The 19,735-nt window shown below is 51.9% G+C and overlaps 2 protein-coding genes across 5 annotated transcripts in view; both read right to left on the reverse strand.

Moving 5' to 3' along the window:
- The window catches only part of Sfxn5 (sideroflexin 5), a 111,942-nt gene extending 111,399 nt beyond the window's left edge, over window positions 1-543 (reverse strand). For 2 of the 3 annotated variants that reach the window (XR_007211873.1, XM_048352739.1), the window contains exon 1: window positions 295-534. Coding sequence is in view for 2 of the 3 variants with exons in the window: in XM_048352739.1 (XP_048208696.1) it covers window positions 295-396 (102 nt within the window). In the remaining variant the exon portion in view is untranslated. Of the gene's footprint in view, window positions 1-294 lie in introns of all 3 variants that reach the window. The other variant, XM_048352740.1, reaches the window with a different exon arrangement.
- A 1,622-nt stretch (window positions 544-2,165) lies between these two features.
- The window catches only part of Rab11fip5 (RAB11 family interacting protein 5), a 34,419-nt gene continuing 16,849 nt past the window's right edge, over window positions 2,166-19,735 (reverse strand). Inside the window, exons 2-6 of one of the 2 annotated variants that reach the window (XM_048352741.1) lie at window positions 16,726-17,162; window positions 15,892-16,591; window positions 7,396-9,363; window positions 4,775-4,964; window positions 2,166-4,498 (exon numbers count right to left, since the gene is read on the reverse strand). In XM_048352741.1, coding sequence (XP_048208698.1) covers window positions 4,295-4,498; window positions 4,775-4,964; window positions 7,396-9,363; window positions 15,892-16,591; window positions 16,726-17,162 — 3,499 coding nt within the window. In that variant the 3' untranslated portion in view covers window positions 2,166-4,294. The remainder of the gene's footprint in view (window positions 4,499-4,774; window positions 4,965-7,395; window positions 9,364-15,891; window positions 16,592-16,725; window positions 17,163-19,735) is intronic. The other variant, XM_048352742.1, reaches the window with a different exon arrangement.

Consider the following 19,735-nt stretch of genomic DNA (forward strand, 5'->3'; position numbering starts at 1 on the left):
CTGACCGCGGCCCACGGTGGCCAATCACAGAGCGCCGCGGGCAGGAATGGCTGGAGGGCTGGGGCAGTCAGAAAATGACAGAGCTAGCCGCCAATAGGAAGCCGAAGTGGAAGTCCTCACTCGCCCTACTGACCAATGGGAAGAAGGTGGCTGTGGCCGAGGTCCCCGCGGCACCAGCTGCAAGCTCCAGTGGCCGCGGGTCGGAGACCCTAGGATTGAAGGGGGTTTGGGAGAGGAGTTCGCGCGCCCTCCCTGTGCCACTCACAGACCCTCAGACCTCAGCCCGGTCCTCACCTGCTGGAAGCGGGGCTTGCCCAACTGGAAAGGCGGTGCATCTGTCGAGGCATTAGCGGCACTGGCCGCCGCCGCCGATGCTGTAGTCGCTGTATCCGCCATGGCCACTGACGCCCGCAATCCCCGGCCCTTTTAAAATGTCCCTCCTCGGCCCCCGCCACGGCTGCCTCTCCGGATTGGCCACGAGCAACCGCAGCAAGCGGGGCGCGCAAGGGCTTGTGGGGAGTGTGGTTTTTTCCCCTCGTCTCAGTGCCTGACAACCCTAGACTGCGGAGAGTTGCACCCACGCAGACCACGTCTCGGTTCCCGCCGCCAGTGCTGCAAGGCAGGGGTGGCTGTCGGGGAAGTGTTCGCGCAGCCCCGTGGTCCCGAAAGTGGGCCACGGGGCAGCCCCTCGCTTCTTGCCTACCCGGAGAAATTTAGACCGTGGCCACAAGCGTTGCGAGTTGGAGCAGCAGCCCACGAGAAGGGCCCTGCACTAGCGGGCCGACCTGGAACCCGATGGTCCAGAACTCTAGAAGTGGGGTCGATTTGGAAGGCTTTCGGCAAGCTGTGTATGCTGCAGATTTCTCCTGCCATTTCTCCTGCTACTCCCTGGAATAAGCGGGGCTTGGGCTGCCATGACACTTGAACATTCTATACTCAAGAATTTCTTCCCCTGATGCTCTCTGGCCTCACAATAAGCATTGTCTTTTTACAAAATTACATTAAAAGCCACTTAATTTTCGCAGCTTTGGATTTGTAACTATTGATGGATGCGCTTAAATATGTGTCTTTCCTACTATAAGCTACCCAAGGCTGAGGCTGTGACTTCAATTCACTACTAAATCTTCAGAGCAGCATAGCAGGGCTCACCCAAAACTAAAATGTGTTGTTAAATGTCCTGATAGCCCCTGCCTACTTTCACTAGCCAGAGGCCTAAAGCCTAGATGGAAGAGGGCTGCAATCAGGGATTAGGATTCCCTAGTACCTATCAAATGCCAAGCTACAAGAACTTCAAATGTAACCTGGCCTTGCTGGCTCATGCCTGTAACCCTAGCTACCCTGGAGGCTGAGATCTGAAGATCCTGGTTTGAAGCCAGCTCAGGCAGGAAAGTCTGTAAAACTCTTATTTTAAATAAACCACTCAGAAAAAAAAGCTGGAAGTGGAGCTATGGCTCAAATGGTGGAGCACTAGCCTTGTGCAAAAACAGCTCAGGGACAGCACCTAGAACCTGAGTTCAGGCCTCAGGACCCACACAAAAGAACAAACAAACAATAAAGAACCTTTAAATGTGGAGCCCTGCAGGGTGTGACACAGCCCTGGCACAGCTAATAAACTTTCCTGCAGAATGAAGTAGCTGAAGACTCCCAACTGACCAGAACCTTCCTGTCTCAACCAACATGACAAAATTATTTGGTCTGGATCTAGGGAACTCCACTTTGGGTCTCATTAGTCTCATGGTGAGGTTTAAGATGGCTTGTGCTTATCCATGTCTTTCTGGACACTGCATGAACTGTTATATTCCTGAGTTTTCATACACTCACCAATGATTGAACCATGAAAAACAGAATTTTTCTAAAAGTGGAGATTCTAGCTAGGTAGGTAGAATCATTTGTATTTTGGATTTGTATCTTAGCATCTGCTACAAACTCAGTAAGTACTTAAGAACAGGATTAACCTTGTGCCTTTCCTCTCTCCTACCCCTAGTACCCAGTAAATATGCCCAATGCAGACACTGTAGGAGTGGGAAAAGGTCAAATCCAGACCACAGAGCAACACCATGTTGCTGCCAAGTCAGGACAGGAACAATGTTGTCCAACAATCCCATCACTTTGATATAAGGCTACCCTCTCCCATAGGCAATCTCACAAGGACCACAACAGACCACTTGCAGTATGTGAACTTTTTATTCTTCATAAAGTGCTCAAAACATGAAGAACAAGCTCTTTATAAACCAAAGTTACAACTAGGAAGACAAACAGCAAAGCAGAACTGGGCTTGCTCCCTGCCCACCCCCTGCAGCTCTCTTCCAACTTGTGGCCAGGAGCAGAAACATCAAACAAGAAGCCTGGGCTTTGGTTTGAAACCTCTCCTGAAGACATCTCTGCCCTGGACCTGTGAGAGCTCCACCATTAAGGATATGTGGAAGATCAGGGACCAGCCTGGGACCAAACAGAGCCCAGAGGAACACCTAGTAGGTGACTCCTTCCTCTCCAACCCCCAGCTACCCCAGAACATGTGGCTGAAGATCTGGGAATCTGTGAACACTTCTTAGCTCTGATAAGTAGACCTAAAATTAACAATTCTACTGGGGCTTCCACAAATCTCCAACTCCACTCCAAGTGTGTGGGGCTCCTCCATGCTCACAAAAGACTGGCATTGCCATGACAGCATATCTCCTGAGCCCTTCTGAGTGAACCTACCAGCCTGTCATGAAGAAGAGACAGCCCTAGAGGGCTCTTGCCTCATCACTGGACCAAACTCTATTCTTTCAGCATCTCCTCACCCCACCCCAGACCTTTTCTAATGCAGGCTGCTCAAGTTATGCAGTTCCCAAGGGATCCCTGCCATAGGGAAGCCTACTATGTTCTCTGTTCTCCACCAGCAAACCAAGGCCTAAGCTAAAAGACAGATACTTTGGTTCAAAGTGCACTGTGGCCAGGGCAAGCAAAGTAATGGAGCAGAAAGGACAGGCTGCATCAGTAGCTTAGGGAACCATTGAGAGAGCAACAAAAGTATTTTCCTAAGTACAGGTGTTTGAGACATAGTATGACATCCCATCTGCAGACCAGGCTACTGATGTATCATAAATAAGAGGCCTACTGTCCTAAACCCACTGCCCACCACAGGTTTTTATCCTACGATCCTCCAAATAGGCTTGAGGGGAGAGAAAGCAGCAGGAAAAGCTTGGCAGAACCCAAGTTGATATCCTCTCAGAGAAAGAAAGAGCATATAGCAGGACTAGCCCAGCTCACGTTCCCCTTCCCAAGACCCATCCTAGAGCCATTCCATGTGCTCAACAGGAGGAAGGGGATGCCACAGCCTAGGAGAGGTCTACATCCAGAAGCTCTTGACCCCTCCCACAAAAGGCACATATTAATTGGTTTCCAAAAGTTCAAACCCTATAGCAGCAGAGTTTTGGCATCTGGACAGGCAAGAACTGACATGGAGGCTTGAATGCAAAAACATAAGCAGCCAAAACCTCAACCTGGAGGGGCCCACACATCACAGGTGGGAGAGAACCCAAAGAACAAGGAAGAACTTTCCCCTACTCAGCACTACCTCCGCACAGCATGGCACTCAGTGGGAGGGTCAGAAGAGGGGCAGGTGGCAGCTGAAGCTACATATCTTGACCACTTCTGTCCATGCTACACTTGTTCTGCAAATTAGCTTGAGATGGAAACAGACTCAGGACTTGGCAGAGACTTGATGAGAATACAAGATCTCTGCTCTTGGGATGGGTATGAGGCTAAGAATAGGTGCCTTGGCTGTCCCCAACTCACAGATATACAGGCAGCTTGGTCCCTGTCCAGTCCCAGTAATACTAGGAAACCCTCCACACACTGGGAAATGAAGAGATGAAGGATCAGCTGTGGGAAGAAAATGACTGACCATTCTTGGGGATGATTAAGTCTGCTAGCAAGTCTCATCCCAGTTACCACATCTAACCACAGCAGAGCTCTGATCTGTCTAGAAATCTAACTTCATTCTCCCCATTCCCTAGAGCCTCCAAAGTTGAGGGGAATGAAAATATGCAAGTGGAAAGACCCAAAGTTCCCAAAGACACCAAGCTTTACATGGACCATGATGCCTCTAATGGGAATCCAAAGGTCCCCTTCCAGAATTTCCAGTAGAGCAGGAGGGAGAGGGTGGCAGGGAGTGACCATGAGGACAAGCTTCACCCTGCCCAGGTGAGATTGTGTTCAGCAGGAGGGAGGAAAGGCAGGCAGATGGGCACATAGGCTCTATCTGGGTAGCAGGTCCTGGCCAACCCTCCAGGGTCAGGGGTGACGAGGACTACTTGGGGGCATCAGGAGGAATCTGCAGCAGTGTGGGTGAAGTCTCCATGATTCGCACTAGCAGGCGGTCGATGTAGCTCTCTAGCTCCTGCACATGTTCATCGCGCTGGCTCAGCTCTCGTTCTCGCTGCAGGAGCAGGCCGATGAGCTCATCATGAGTCAGGTGATAGTACTTGGCTGAGTGGTCCAACACAGCAGAATCCTGAAGGCACACAGCAAGAAAGTGAGCAGGACAGCCTCAGGCCTACCACCAGCCTACCCACCAACACCTGTTTCCCCACTACAGGCCTCTGGAACTGCCTGACTCCAATGCCAGCAATGGCCTAAATAACTGGCTTCCAAGTATGGCCTAGGGGCAATAACCTGCTCCTGCTCCTGCTCCTGCTCCACCCTCTCCAACACCCTGCCCTGACACTTCGGGCCTCTCCTCACAGCACCTGTTCTGCCAGGTGCCTCCTCACATCCTGCTGGGCCTCACCTTCAGCCTCTTGGTGTCTATAGTCTGGCCAGGCTGGGGTGCTGGGACCACAGGCTGAATGCTGCCGGAAGTGACTGTTTTGAGCTTCTCCAGCCCACTGCTCAGGGCTGTGCTCAGACTGGAGCGGGGCGGTTTCTTGTCAGGGCTGTTCTCCACAGGGGCAGCACTGAGGGGCTTCACAGGGTGAGGACTGCAAAGACAGACACAGAGGCAGGTTATCAGGCTACCTTCTCTGCAGCATCCCCTGGGCTGTTGGGCAGCTGCGCCCTGCATGTCTCATCCCCACTCTGCCATGGACTCCCTATTCCTGCCTATTCCATTCCCTCTGGCCTGATGACCCGGCCCTTACACAGGGATAGCTGGTTTCCAACCCTACAAGCATCTTCACTTGACCCAGTCTTTGCCAGGGATGACCTCTGCCAACCATTTTCCTCCTCTTCTATACTTTCTCCAGTGGGGTGTCCCGTCCTCCAACTGTCCCAGTTTCCTAGTTTTATGATGATTCCCAGGATATGAGAAATTCAGTGCTAAAACCAGGAAAAACCAAGATGCTTGGTCAGCCATCTCTCTACCGGTAGCTTCCCATATACATTTACTTAGACAAGCCTGTGAAACATCCTTTGTGATCCTATGTTTGCTCTAACTCTCAAAGGGTCATCCTTCCTCCCTCAACCTACCCACAGCACACTACATTCCACATCTAATTTCCTACCTTTTGCTTGCTCAACCCATTAGAATAGAAACCTGGGCCCCAATTTGAAATTGCCAGTCCACTTTCTCACCATCCTAACCTCTCTGTGGAGCCCACACTTGTACTACTCTCTCCTTTGGTCGCCTTCCTCCCTTCTGCCTTAAGGCCTCCAGATCGCACCTGAGCCTCTGCCATCCTCTTCTCAGTCTTACCTACTAGTCACCACCTCCAGCTTCTCTCTTCTTCCTTGACATCCACCCCCCCCACCCCCCGCACTTCTCTGGCTCCAGCTCAGCCCTTACTCCCAGGATCTGGACCTTTGGGCAGGTGCAAGCTCGCTGGCTTGCTCCGCTCACACCTGTCATCTCCTCTGTGCTCCCCAGCAGGGACTCTTCCAGGGCCAGTCAAAACCTCAGAGTCCCTCTGACTTGTGCCCTTTAGCTTCACCTGAATCAGTCACATCCTCTCTCTCTCTCTCTCTCTCTCTCTCTCTCTCAAGCTAGCTACACATACCTCCTCACAGCCATTGCTGCTACAAACCAGCTTTCCTATGCAGTCTCGCCTACCTCCAACTGCTCCCTGGTTCTGCTGCAGGATGACCTCCATCCTTCCAATGTTTAAAAATTCCATAATGGCTCCTGACACAAAATACACAATATAATCTGTGCTCAGCATTCTCCTCATGGCCCATAACTCGCCACATACTCCAGTCACTGTGGAACAGTGCTATGACTTAGGCACCTTACAATAGCTACTCCTCTGCATGGAGTCCTGCCCCTTCTTCCCATGGGCCTTGCTCCTACTCCTGATTCAAAACTGTGCATTACCACCCCCTCCAAGAGGACTTTTTCCAGCATGGGACTTGACCTCAAGGCCTTGTGCTCATGGTTGGCTTTTCACTCAAGGCTGGTGCTCTATCACTTGAGCCACAGCTCCACTTCCAAGGAAGCTTCCTGATTCTCCCAGGCGAGGGCACCCTTCCCCTGGGATATCCCACCACAGTTACATAAGCTGTAAGCATCAGGCACACAAATCCGCTAACCTGCCCTGGGGGACCTCTTACATATGATTCTCACTCTACAGAAGCTTCACACTGTTCAAGAGTAGGAAGTAAACAGCTTAGTCCTGAATTCCAGCCTGGAACACCACTGCAGCAGGCTCAGCCAACACCTAGAAGCAACACTGATCCTTGGGACAGGTCTGAGACTCAAGACTCAAATTCAGAGTAGGGCCAAGCACCCACCAGGAGCACAATAGGCAAAAGATGCATGTCAGTACTAACTGCCACCTAAGAGTCTGCCCTGTGGACAGGAGCTCCAAGTAGCTCCAAGGCCCTGCACATCCAATGAGCAGCTGGTAGGCCTGGGCTCTCAGCCTGTATCTGAAGGACCCTGAGCCTGCAGCCTGCATTTAGGGACAGCTGTATGGCCTACCCACATCACCAAGAGAACAAAGCTCCCATAATAGTGAGCAAATCAGATGCTGACGTGAAAGCCATTGGGACCACCAGAGTCTCCAGATCCTTCTCTAATCTGTCCTGATTTCTCTTCTTGCTCTCTGCTTCCCCAGCTAGCTTCCTTACCCTGCCTGGACAGAAAACTGCCTGGGACCCCACTGCCACCTGCAGGAAGCAGCCCTCCGCTGAGCTCCTCCTCTGCCATAGCTCCCCTGCAGTGTGTACCCGTCAGTGCCTCCCTTGCAAGCACATGCGGGCTCACCTCTGGTCCCTGCCAGTGCTCTTCCCCAAACCCCCTGTCTAAAGTCCCTGGCTACAGGAAACGCATGGCTTCCAAGGCTCCATTAGGTCTGGGGTGGAAGCAATAAATCTTCATTTGCCCTTAGCCAAGGATGAGGCTGCTATGAGGAGCCCCAGCACTGCTGCACCCCCTCTTCCCCATTCTCCTGGAAAGTTTTCAGGATGCATGCTCACCTGGCATCGGGTTGTGGCTCCTCAGCTGGTCGTGTCTCCAAGGGCAGAAGCACAAGCAGGGAGGCTGGGGTGGCTGCAGCGTGGTCCTCCCCACTTGGGGCAGGGGAGCCTCCAGGAGGGGAGGGCTCAAGGGGGCCAGGGGATGAGGCTGGCTCCCCTGGGGGTGGAGAGGAAGAGGCGAGGGGCCAGGCTCCAAGCGAGGGAGAACATGGAGAGCCAGGCCCCCCGTGGCGGTGGCTTGCCCAGGGTGGGAGAGGGGGAGGTGGAAAGGCAGGTTCTGGGGGTGTAGGTGGCTCTTCGGGACCAGAGTGGATGGAAGATTCCCTGGACCCTGGTGGTGATGTGGACGGGAGGCTGGGGGGATCTCGGCTTCCCTGAGATAAGAAGGGGTTCAAGGCATCCTCCTCCAAGGCCCAGGTATCAGCCTCCTGGGGAGTGGCTGATGGAGGCCCAAGCTCTTCCTCTCCTGACCCCTGGCTCTGGGCCTCAGTGCCTTCTCCTTTCTCAGGAGCTCCCTGGATCTGCTGATTTGGAAGATCTAATCTTGTTGAGTAACCAGGTGTGGGGACAGGACTCTCAGGGCAGATAGTGGGCACAGTTGGGCAGGTCCCAGATTCAAGGGAGGCAGCTTCTTCCACCAGCTTTTCCAGGCCTTCCCCACCCAACAGGGCTCCGGGAGACTCTACTGACTCAAGCTTTTCACTCTCTTCCTTGTCCTCCTGGGGACCAACAACCAATGCACTTGGGGTAGTGTCTTCTCCTATTCCTGTCCCCCTCTTATTCATCCCCCCTGAAGTCTTCTCTTCCTCTTCCTCCTCCTTCTCCTCCACTTCTACCTGGGAATGTGAGGGGGTAAAGAGACGCGGTGGCTTGGGAGGTGGTGTGATTGACTGTAGCCCTTCATCTGACTCCCATGCAGGCTCAGGCTCTGGCTCCAGCTCCAGTGAGGGGAGCTCCTCACTCTCCTTAGGTGGCTCAGGCCGTGCCCGAGGAGCAGGCAGCTCATCAGACTCTCCATGTGGGACTGGTGAAGCTGTCTCTGCTGTAGGAGAAATGGTGACAACATCCCAAGGCCAGGAATCATCCATCATATTGAGCTCATGGAAATGCTGGCTTTCACTTCTGGGGGTCTCCTCATTCTGGCCCTCAGGGGCATCATCTGGACCAGGCAGCCTCTCCCACACACTGAGCACTTCAGGGGAGCTGAACAGAGATGTCCCACTGTCTGCTGGACTTGGCCCAGCACCCCCTTCTGGGGCAGATGGCTCCCTGTCTGGTGTTGAGACCGAGGCGCTAAGGTGCAACTGGACTGCCGAAGGGGACAGCCCAGTTCCCACAGACCCAAGGGGCCCAGGGACAGACACGTTTGTGCTCTGCTGGTCCAGTCCTGAGTCCACAGGAGCCCTGGGCTCCAGCCACATGCTGCTCCCACCTTTTTCTCCCCCAGGGTCTTCCTGGGGCTCTGCTGCCTTCACTGCCACGGCCTCAAGGCCTGAGTCTTGCAGCCCAGCTGCCTCCAGCCCCATTCCTGCAGGGGCCAGGATCTTGCTCCTGGCCTCTGGATGCAGCCTGCCGGCAGCAAAGATGTTGAAGGTGTCGTCCCACTCAGGCAGGGCTTTCCCAGGGGAGGCCAGGGGGGTGGGGCTGGCCCTCGAGGCACTGGGGAGAGAGGGAGCAGGTGAAGGAGAGTTTAGTGCTATGTCCGCTACGAGCTCCTCGAAGAAAGGGTTGCTCTGCAAGGAGGTGAGGAACGGGTTGGTGACACCCAAGAATCCAGATGGGGTGGCTTCGGGGGCTGTGGTGGCAGCAGCAGCAGTGGCAGCAGCGGGAGAGGCAGCTGCAAAAAGGTTAGTGCTTAGCATAGGAGCAGCGGTGGGAGCAGGAGTGGGGTGGGCCGAAGCCCAGGGGGAGCAGGGGAGGTGGTGAGGAGCAGCTGGGTCAGATTCTACCTGAGGAGACACGTCCAGGCTGTGGAGGGAGACAAAACCATGAGCCTCCAGGTTAATGCTGAAACTAGAAAAGGCCCTACTGAATAACACCCCCCCCCACCCCCGACCTGGGTATTGGGTGCTGCAATGCCACATTGGCTGTACGCAGCCACATGGGCAGGTGACAGAGGGAAGACACTACACGGGTAACATTATCAGGTGCCATCCAAGGAAAAGGATGGCAGGAAAAGCACACTTCATCCTCACACCAGCCCCAGACAACAGTAATCTTAGCTTACAGGGAAGATCCAAATCTAAACCAAGGGTTTGTTCCACTAGCCTATTCTGAAGGATCTGTTCACTGGATTCACACTTTTAATTCCTAACATCCACTTTAGACCTGAGGGAGAACTCGCATGGAGAAGGGAGAGAAATCAGAGCAAGGAAGGCCAACCTAGATATGTGGATGGACAAAGCCAACACAAGGCTAGAAATATGGCCTACTGGTAAAGTACTTCCCTCCTATACATGAAGCCCTGGGTTTGATTCCTCAGCACCACATGTATAAAAAAAGCCGGAAGTGGCACTATGGCTCAAGTGGTTGAGTGCTAGCCTTGAGCAAAAATAAGCCAGGGACAGTGCTCAGGCCCTGAGTTCAAGCCCCAGGACTGGCAAAAACAAAACAAAACAAAAACTAAGCCAACACAAGAGACCCAAGCCAGGCACCTGTAAGTCATTCAGATGCCCAAAGCACAATGGGTCTTCACTGATCCCTGGCAAAAGAATGAGGTAAGGATGAGGATATCACCAATCAGAGAGTATCTACTCCTCCGTTATCTTTAAGGGCCAATCTAATTGGCTAAGGTTGACAAGACTTCTAGGATGACTAATACAAAGCACCACAATAACAGTGCCTCCTCGCCTCACCTACCTCATGGGCAGCCTCAGGAAATAAAAGCTGGTAATGCGGCAGCCTTCTAGAGTCCATGTAAAGCACTCTAGATGTCTTTCAAAGGCAGTTGCCAGTGGCTCATGCCTGTAATTTTAGCTATTCAGAAGCCTGAGATCTGTGGATCGTGATTTGAAGCCAACCCAGGAAGAAAAGTCTGCTAAAGTCTTATTTCCAATTAATCAACAAAAAGCAGGACGTAGAGCTATAGCTCAAGTGGTAGAGCACCAGCCTTGAGCAAAATAGGTTAGGGAAAGTGCCCAGACCCTGAGTTCAAGCCTGAATATGAGAGAGAGAGAGAGAGAGAGAGAGAGAGAGAGAGAGAGAGAGAAAGAGAGAGAGAGGAGAGAGAGAGAGAGAGGAGAGGAGAGAGAGAGAGAGAGAGGGAGGGAGGGAGGGAGGGAGGGAGGGAGGGAGGGAGGGAGGGAGGGAGGGAGGGAGGGAGGAGGAGGAATGTGTTCTTTTCTCTAGCTCCCCCTAGGGGCAAGGGCAGGACAGGTCCTCCCAAGAAGTCCATAGTGAATCTTATCTATACCTGCAAAGACACAGAATACAACCTGCAGCCTCCAGGTGACCCCATTCCCAGAACCTTGCAGGAGAAGTACCCTGGAGCAGCAACTACAAAGTTCAGAAATGACAGGGGCACAAACAATGTACCAAGAACCTTCACTTTCCTAGGACATGGACAGAAAGATGGAAGACAGTACTGGAACAAAGCAGACCAAATGTTCTAGTTTCAAAGGTCCAGAGGTAGCCTGCAACTGAGCCCAGGCCTTGATGGTCTTATCCATAGCTCTCCAACAGTCTTCCTCCTCACAACTAGTTTTCTCTTCCTCTCTCCACACTCTTGAGATTCCCCCTAATCCTTGACCCTGCCTTCCCAGGTGGAACACCCCAGAGAATCTCCATATCCATCTATTCCTCGCCATTGATTCCTTACTCAGGCAATGCTGGTGGTGGGCCCTGAGGTGGCAGAAGCCCGGCTTAGTCAGCCACCTCTAAGAATGTAGGTGGGGGGCTGGGGATATGGCCTAGTGGCAAGAGTGCTTGCCTTGTATACATGAGGCCCTGGGCTCGATTCCCCAGTACCACATATACAGAAAACAGCCAGAAGTGGCACTGTGGCTCAAGTGGCAGAGTGCTAGCCTTGAGCAAAAAGAAGCCAGGGATGGTGCTCAGGCCCTGAGTTCAAGGCCCAGGACCGGCCAAAAAAAAAGAATGTAGGTGGGGTAGGAGGGCACCTGTGGAACAAGGCTGAGATGTTCAGAGCTTGCCAGATTCTTCCAGAATCCCAGTCGTTTGTTCCCAGACACAGGGCAGAGGAAATGGGAAAGTCTCACAGAGAAGGACAGAGCTGCACCAAAGGTACTAAACACATGGTTTCTCATCAAAGTCCAGCCTCTGGGGCCTCTTGTGACCTTTCATTTCCCTGGAAAAATTCCCCATCCAAGCCTGGATTCTGTCCTCTCCCCACCACCTAGACAAGCGATGGAAGGATGGGAAGGTAAGAATGCCTATCTACCCCCAATTCGTGTTTCTAGGGACATGCTGAGACTGAATGGACCCAGAGTCCCCAACTCCAGCAAATGTCTCTGCTCTCTCATTCTGGGCAGGCCAAGGGCCTGCTGCCAGGACCAAGGGGAGTGAGAAGCAATACCCCACTACCACATGGGTTATGACCCTACTCTTTGCTGGTACCTCATCAGTGCCTCCACACTAAACTCAGCCCCAACCCAGAAACAGCACTAGGGTACCCCATCTTCCCAAAAGCCCCTTCAGGATAAGTTCTAGAGCAGCCTAAGGAAAAAGCCCATTGGTATTAAAGAGCAGAAAGCTCAGCTCTAGCCTAGCCCCACACTCACCCTTACAAGCTGGCAGTACAGTGCAGGCAGTCTGCCCTGCAGGTAGCGGAGTGCCAGGGAAGTAGATGTGGAGCCCCAGGCTTAGCTTGGCAGCCTCCTTCCCCAGAGTGGCTCCCCAGAGACGCACAAGAACTCGTTGGTATGGAATCGGCAGAGGGCCTTCCCTGGAGAATGGGGCTTGAGGTAGCAAAGCCAACAGGCTTCCCAGAGCTGGCACAGCCTGAAAGCAACCTGTCTATCCGGGTCTTCAGCACCATGTCCCTCCCCCACCCTTGATCCTCTCCCTGCTCTACACCACGGGTACATCTTGAAGGTTCTCAATGCAAAATGTTCCCTCTTTCCCAGTCCACTGGGCACAAGTCAGAAGCAGGTCCCCTTGTGTGCTCATTTCTGAAGGCTACTCTCTGGGAGCAGACTTTATAAACACCTCTGTGCCCTGGAACTCATCATGCCAGCCTAGCACAGCCTCCCACCAGGCACACATATGCTGAGTTGCCTTCTCTTTTAGGCCAATTGTTCAGAAAAGCCAGCTGTCTGTTCAGACTGGAGGAAAAACTCTTTAGGACATCAGCTGGGCACCAGTGGCTCACACCTATAATCCTGGCTACTCAAGAGGCTGAGGCATGAGAATTCTGCTTTGAAGCCAGTTCAGGCAGGAAAGTCTGTAAGATTCTTTTATCCAGTTAACCACCAAAAGCCAGAAGTAGAGCCATGGCTCTAGTGGTAGAATGCTAGCCTTGAGCAAAAAAGCTCAGAGACAGTGTCCAGGCCCTAAGTTTAAGCCCCACATCTGGCACAAAACACACACACACACACACACACACACACACACACACACACTCTTCAGGGTTTCAAGAACTTTGTTGCACTTAATGTGAATCATCTGTTCACTCCTACCATGCTTCTTAGACTAGTGCTCTGAACTAAGCCACATACATCTCCAGCCCTTCCATCCTTCTTAAATACTGTGCCCTGAGGCCACCTGTGTAGCATGTTCCACCATTAGCCTGTTTTCTTAGGCTGAGATGAGTGAGCTGTGTCCTTTCTCCACACATCAGTCCCTGGGGTGGCATCTGCCATAGATCCTCCACCAGATAGTTCCCAAAGTGCCAAAGCCAGACTCTCAGGCAAGCCTACCCCCAGGTAATGTGCCCTCTGGCTATCAACCCTCTTCTGAACTCCTGACATCCTCCTGAGATATACTCCAATGCCTAGGAAACAAGTCCAGGAAACTGGGCACATGAGGTGACAGAAGGGCCTTATGAGCTCTAAGTAGGGAGACCACATTATCTCTCTTCCAAATCAAAATACCATGAATATAGTAACTATATAACTATACTAGGAAAATAGCTACAGATAGGACATAACGCTGTAGGAACTCTAACAGACTGGGTATATACTGCACTCTCTCATTTACAGCTAGAATGTAGCTGTTCTCTCTGCTGCCAAATCACAGTCCCAGACCCACTGGGATTTGCTGTCCACTTCACCTGCGGAAGAACTAGGGAGAAGCAGAGATGCTAAGGGCTGCCATAATGATGTACTTGCCTCTCAGTCGTATCAGATTTACCCCCAGTTAAATGTATTTTTGTACATTTCTGTTAGTGTGAGGGAGAGGGGCAGAAAATCAGGAGGACCAGAGATAGGCACAAAAACAATCCTCTCTGTTACTAGTGGGTCTCACAAGCACATACTACATACTACAGCAGAGCCAGTGTGTCTACCTATTCCCCATCTTCCACACATGGGTAGGAGCCTAATCTAACAACATGGACCAGGAGACCAGCACACATCAGGAGAGCCATGTTCTCTGTCTTTCCTGCCATCATCCCTTTTGTCAGCCATTGCATTATCACACATTGCTGCTTCAGGCCTCCCTGTGGGGCACCAGTGCCATATGGACACTAGAGGGCGCTGCTGCCCTTGCTAGCTAGAACCACCTAGGGATGTACAACAGTAGCCCCAGGGCAGAGGCACCCAGAGCCCTTAGGTCTGCGGACAGGTTCCTCACATCACAGCTGGAGATCCTGGCAGGTACCTGCAGTTACTCCATTTTTAGGTCTCCCCTACAGCTGCTACTGTGAGTTGTCCCACTCCCACTCCTTATTCTCGTCAGAAGCCCAGGAAAGCACCAACAATTGTTTCTTCCAAGTTAACTTTGTCTCCCTGCCAGACACACAGGTCCAGGGAGCTGCTGCTGGTGCACCCTGAGGAGCAGCCCCACTTGCTCCACCTGGAAGCTGGCCCAGAACCTGCCCTGCAGCTGCCACCTACAAATAGACTCAAAGGGGGCAGCGATGCCTTGGTACCCTGCAGCCTGCTCAGAATGCAAGTCGGAACAAGACAGAAAACATCACCTCTAAGCTACTCATCACTAACCCAAATTCTTGGAAAACTGAAAGGCTTTTAGTTGCTGTGGAGAAGCAGAAGGAAAATGGCGGTTTTAGGCACCCCAGGAGGTAGCAGGTGTGTCTCCTTCCTCTCAGCACTCAGCAGTTCACAGGAATAAAGAAAAAAACTATGGTAGTCTCCTCTGCTGGAAATAGGTGGAGCTCTTCCTCTGCCTGCGTGTGTGTGTGTGTGTGTGTGTGTGTGTGTGTGTGTGTGTGTGTATGTGTGTGCGCGCGCGCGCACGTGAGTTCTGGGGATTGAACTCAGGGCCTGCTGCTTTCCATGGCTAGTGCCATACCTTAAGCCATACACTTGAGTCATACTTCAACTACTGGAGTTTTGCTGGTTAATTGGAGATAAGTCTCACAGACTTTTTTGCCTGAGCTGATTTCAAACTGTGATTCTCAGAACTCAGCCTCTTGAGCAGCTAGGAAGACAACTGTGAGCCATCAGTACCCGGCCTAACCTCTTGATTCTTGTCTACTGGGCCCTGGACTTCCCACCTGTCCCAGCATCCACTGAGCAATGAGGGAGGGGCAGGCTTGCTGAGAGACTAGAAACAAGCTCATCACACTAGCTGGAGTTGCTATCAATGCTGCCCCTCTGGTGGTGGATCCAGGCACTTGGGCAGGGTGTATTTAGGTTTCTGTGACCTACCCCTGGAGGGTCCTACCAGACAATGTAGCAGCCTCCTCTGGCTCAGTGTGAGGAGGTGGCAAAGGGCCAAGGTGGGGACACAGCAGAACAGCTGTCATCAACACTTCCAATAGTGCTATACCCCAACACCAAGAGACAGCAGAGCAGGGCAGAGCACCAAAGGGGGGGGGGGAAGGCACACATTCCGAGGGTGCTGCCACAGCCTCTTGCCAGGCTAGGTGGTAAAAGGAATGTGGAGGATGGGCAAAGCATCAATTATTTGACTTGAGTCCTTCAGAGGAAAAAGAGCCCAGGGCCAGCAGACCAGGGGAGAGGAACTGTTTCATAGAGGTAGGGCTTCTGAGCGTGCCATCTCATCTCTCATCTCCATCCTACCACCTGCCAAGAATTCCTTTTCTTAAGGCCAAAAAAAAAAAAAAAAAAAAGGACAAGAAGCAGAGGTCAGAAAGCCAAGACCCACACAAATGATCCCTCCCTGCTTTTCTCCTACACCTAGCAGGGAAGGACTAGGACAGCCTCTATCTACCCACAAGATTCTTACAGCACCATGCCCTGGCAACTCACCTGTATCCACGTGCACAGAGCCAGTCTTGGAATAGGAGCACAAGGTGCCCCTCTCGTCCATGCAAAGCCAGAGCCCCACAGCCTGCTCCCTGCCCCAGTTTCAGGCAGCAAACACCTCGTCTCCTTGGCCTGGCCAAGTACATACCTGGGCTTCGGAGTTGACTCCTTGGATTCTCTCAGACCAAACCAGCTACTTTTAGGCTTTTCCTCCCCAACGGACGAGTGGTGGGGGGAGGCACCAAGAGCAGGACCTCCCTTCTCCCCCACAGAGCTTCTGCGCCCCATCTCACTCCGACTCAGCCCCTGGTGGTGATGGTGGAAGAGGCCCATGCGAGGCTTCCGCTCTTCCTTCCGTGCACCCTCCTTCTCTACCACAGCCTCAGAGGAGGCCACTATGGGTGTGGCGACCTGCACTGGCTTTGCCTCAGGAGGCCGGGAACCCTCCTCCTCTCCAGAGCAGCTGGCCCCAACAGCCAGCACTTTGGCTTGAGAGCTCAGCTCCTCCTGTCCCGGCACCATGTCTGAGCTGCTGGTGCCACGACTGCCTCTGCCCCATGAGTCATCAGAGGTCGGAGGCCCCTCCTCAGAGGGCCGGGAAGAGACACTGTGCAGGGAGCTAGAGGGTGGGAAGGAGCCCAGGATGGAACTGCGGTGCCTCAAGGGGGCCTGGGGCTCCTCATTGTAAATGTGGCTTCCGTTGACACAGAGGGAAGATCGGGAGGCAGCGTCCACGTGGCCCTGGAGGTCGTGAAGGCCCCGGGGCGGACCCACACGCATCTGGCTGGCCTCATCACTGTAGGTCCTCTTATGGGTGAGCAACTTGGGGGACTGTGTAGAATCCCTGCCTGAAAAGGAGACACATGTGAAGTCAGCACAGGGGACAAGGACTCCATTTCTTGGCCCCAGCCAGGCCTTCTTCACCCCTCCTCTCCTGCCCACCTCCACTCCCTTCTCAGGGCATGCATGCTAGCCCACTCACCCCCTTCGGTGGACAGCCAGCTGCTGCGGCTCGGAGATCTAGTAAGGAGCTCCGAGGCTGGGCCCTGGTAAGCCAGGCTCCCACTGGCTGAGGATAAGGTGCTGTCTGAGCCCAGCGAGGTGTTGGACTGGGTCAAGGATGATCTGCGCAGCTTGTGGCGAAGGAAGAAGCCTTTGGCTTTGCCCATCTTGCCCAGGCTGCCCAGCTCAGGATCCTCTAGAGCGCTGCTTGGAAGGATGGCAGAGGCAGATTCCAGCTCAAACTTCTTCTTGCCCTTCATCTTGTCCTTGAGCTTGCTGAAGGGGGATCTTGGCTTGTCTTTCATGGATAGGTCAAACATGCTAGCACTCAAATTGTTGCGAGTGAACTGGATTGTGACTTGGATCTCACCTCGTTCCTTCTCCTTCTTGCCTGCCTTGGAGTGTAGCTTGTACCACCTGTGAGAAGAGGGGATAGGAAGAGCTCTGATCATAGCCTAGGGTATCCAGCTCCCCAAATCCTCTCCCTGCTTTGGGGACCACTGACAGCCTCTCCCCAAGAGCTTCTACTCGGACACATAGGCCCAGGCTTCCAAGCCACAGGCACAGCTGAGAAACCAAAACTTTTCCCTGATGAGGAAAACTATATCCTGAGCAGGGGAAGTTATTCAGGTGGGGCAGGGCAGCAGTATCTTCCCCTGGATCTCCGAGACCCTCACCCATTCCCTCCCCTCCACATCTGAAACCCTGCAGCCCAAAGGGATAAAAAGGGACAAGCCCTTGTATAGACATACCTACCTACATTTTCTCCTGTTCACATCATCAACTCTGACCAATCTCAGTGGAAGCTCTATTCTGAGCCACCAGAAAAGAACAGCTTACACAAAGGCCTGAGGCCAGAAACTCAGGAACACTAGTGTATGTGTACACACACACACACACACACACACACACACACACACACACACCTGACTCACAAAATGACTCACTCCAAGTCCTGCCAGGAATACAGCAGTGAGATGGAGCAAGCAGACATGGCTAAGACTTGAAGCAAGAGACCCAGGAAGGGGGAAGAGCCCCTTGCCTGCTGAGTACAAGCTGAGTACAAGGGTGGAGCCAGCAGGAGGGCCCTTCTCGAGTCCTCTCCCCCACACTTCCCATCTCACAAGGCACTCCTGGGTAAGCAGATACTGTCCTGTTCTACAGATCACAGGGTAAAGTAATTTACCCAAGAACAAGCACAGAGAAGAGGAGACTCACAACCAGGTTCGCATCACACTGAAGCCCATATTCTTCCCACCGCAAACGCCCCAGTGAGAAGGAAGAGGACACAATGAAGTGAAATCCCTAACTCACAGGCCTGCACAGGGTGAGCAGAGCCCACTTTACTGAAGAGCTGGTATACTAATGCCTAAGTTGGCAGCTTCTTACCCTACAAGAAACAATTGCGATTCTTGGTATTTATCGTATTACAACCTTCAGCTCTGTAACTGCCCAGACTTGGAAGCTACCAAGACATCCTTCAATAGATGAATGAATAGATGGTGGAATATTATGCAATGATAAAAAGTGGCTATCAAGCCATGAAAATATTTTAAATGTGTAAGTGAAAAAAAGCCAGTCTGAAAAGGTTACATACTATATGATTCAACTATATGACATTCTGAAAAAGACAAAATTATCAAGAAAATAAAATGATCCATGGTTACCAGGGATCAAGCACAGAGGAGGGAGAGCATTGTTCAGGGCAGTGTGATATGACAAAGGTGATTATTACCTGTCATTTCAGTTATCAAAAATGCAAAGAACATACAATACAAAGAGTCAAGTTCCATATACACTCCAGGCTAGTTAACAACAATGTATTGGTTTTCACCTATCAGCTGTAACAAATGTGCACACTAATGCAGGATGATAATAACAAAGGAAACTAGCAGGGCTGAGAGATATATGGAGATTCATACTTTCCACTCAATTTTCTGTAAGCCTATAACAGCTCTAAAAATAGAGATTCTATTAGTATTATAAAGAAAAGTTTATAAAGAACATAAATATAAGAAAACTATGAAAGGAAGTAACACAAGAATTTCCTTAAGGACGTGAGTGCCAACAACAGAAGACCTTCAAGCATGCAACACAGTGAACAGAGCTACCGACGTCATCATAAGGTTTCCACACACCAGGCATAAGGAGGAAACTGTGGGCTGGACACAGTGACTCACTCCTGTTATCCCAGCTACTTGGGAGGTGGAGACTGAGAGAATTACAGTTTAAGGCCAGGCTTGGCAAAAAGTTGGGAAGACCCCATATCAACCAATAAAGGTGGTGGTACCCACCTGTTATCCCAGGTATATAGGAGGCATAAACAGCAAGATCAGTCCAGGCCAGCATGGGCAACAATGCAAGACCCTATTTCAAAAATATCTACAGCTGGGGCTGGGAATGTGGGTTAGTGGTAGAGTGCTTGCCTCATATACATGAAGCCCTGGGTTTGATTCCTTAGCACCACGTATATAGAAAAAGCTGGAAGTAGCACTGTGGCTCAAGTGGTAGAGTGCTAGCCTTGAGCAAAAAGAAGCCAGGGACAGTGCTCAGGCCCTGAGTCTAAGCCCCAGGACTGGCAAAAAAAAATTTTTTAAACAACAAAAATATCTACAGCAAAAAATCTTGGAACATGGTTCAAGTGGTAGAGTACTTGTTTATTATTGCCAGTCCTGGGGCTTGAACTCAGGGCCTGGGTGCTATCCCAAGCTCTTTAGCTCAAGGCTAGCATTCTACAACTTAAGTTACAGCTCCATTTATGGCTTTTTTTTTTTTTTTGGTAGTCTGTTGGAGATAAAAGTCTCAGGGACTTTCCTGCCCTGGCTGGCTTGGAACCATGATCCTCAGATCTCAGCCTCTTGTGTAGGGCATCTGCATCATATCCCTATCTCCTTAGTTAACACCCACCCCAGCTGGGCCCTCTGCTTTTTAGTTCTGCAGATAGAATCTTACAGTGCCTGTCTCCCATATAACTGAGCCCACTCATGAGT

This window comes from Perognathus longimembris, chromosome 8 (genome assembly GCF_023159225.1).
Source record: "Perognathus longimembris pacificus isolate PPM17 chromosome 8, ASM2315922v1, whole genome shotgun sequence".
In the NCBI taxonomy this organism is placed as follows: Eukaryota; Metazoa; Chordata; class Mammalia; order Rodentia; family Heteromyidae; genus Perognathus; species Perognathus longimembris.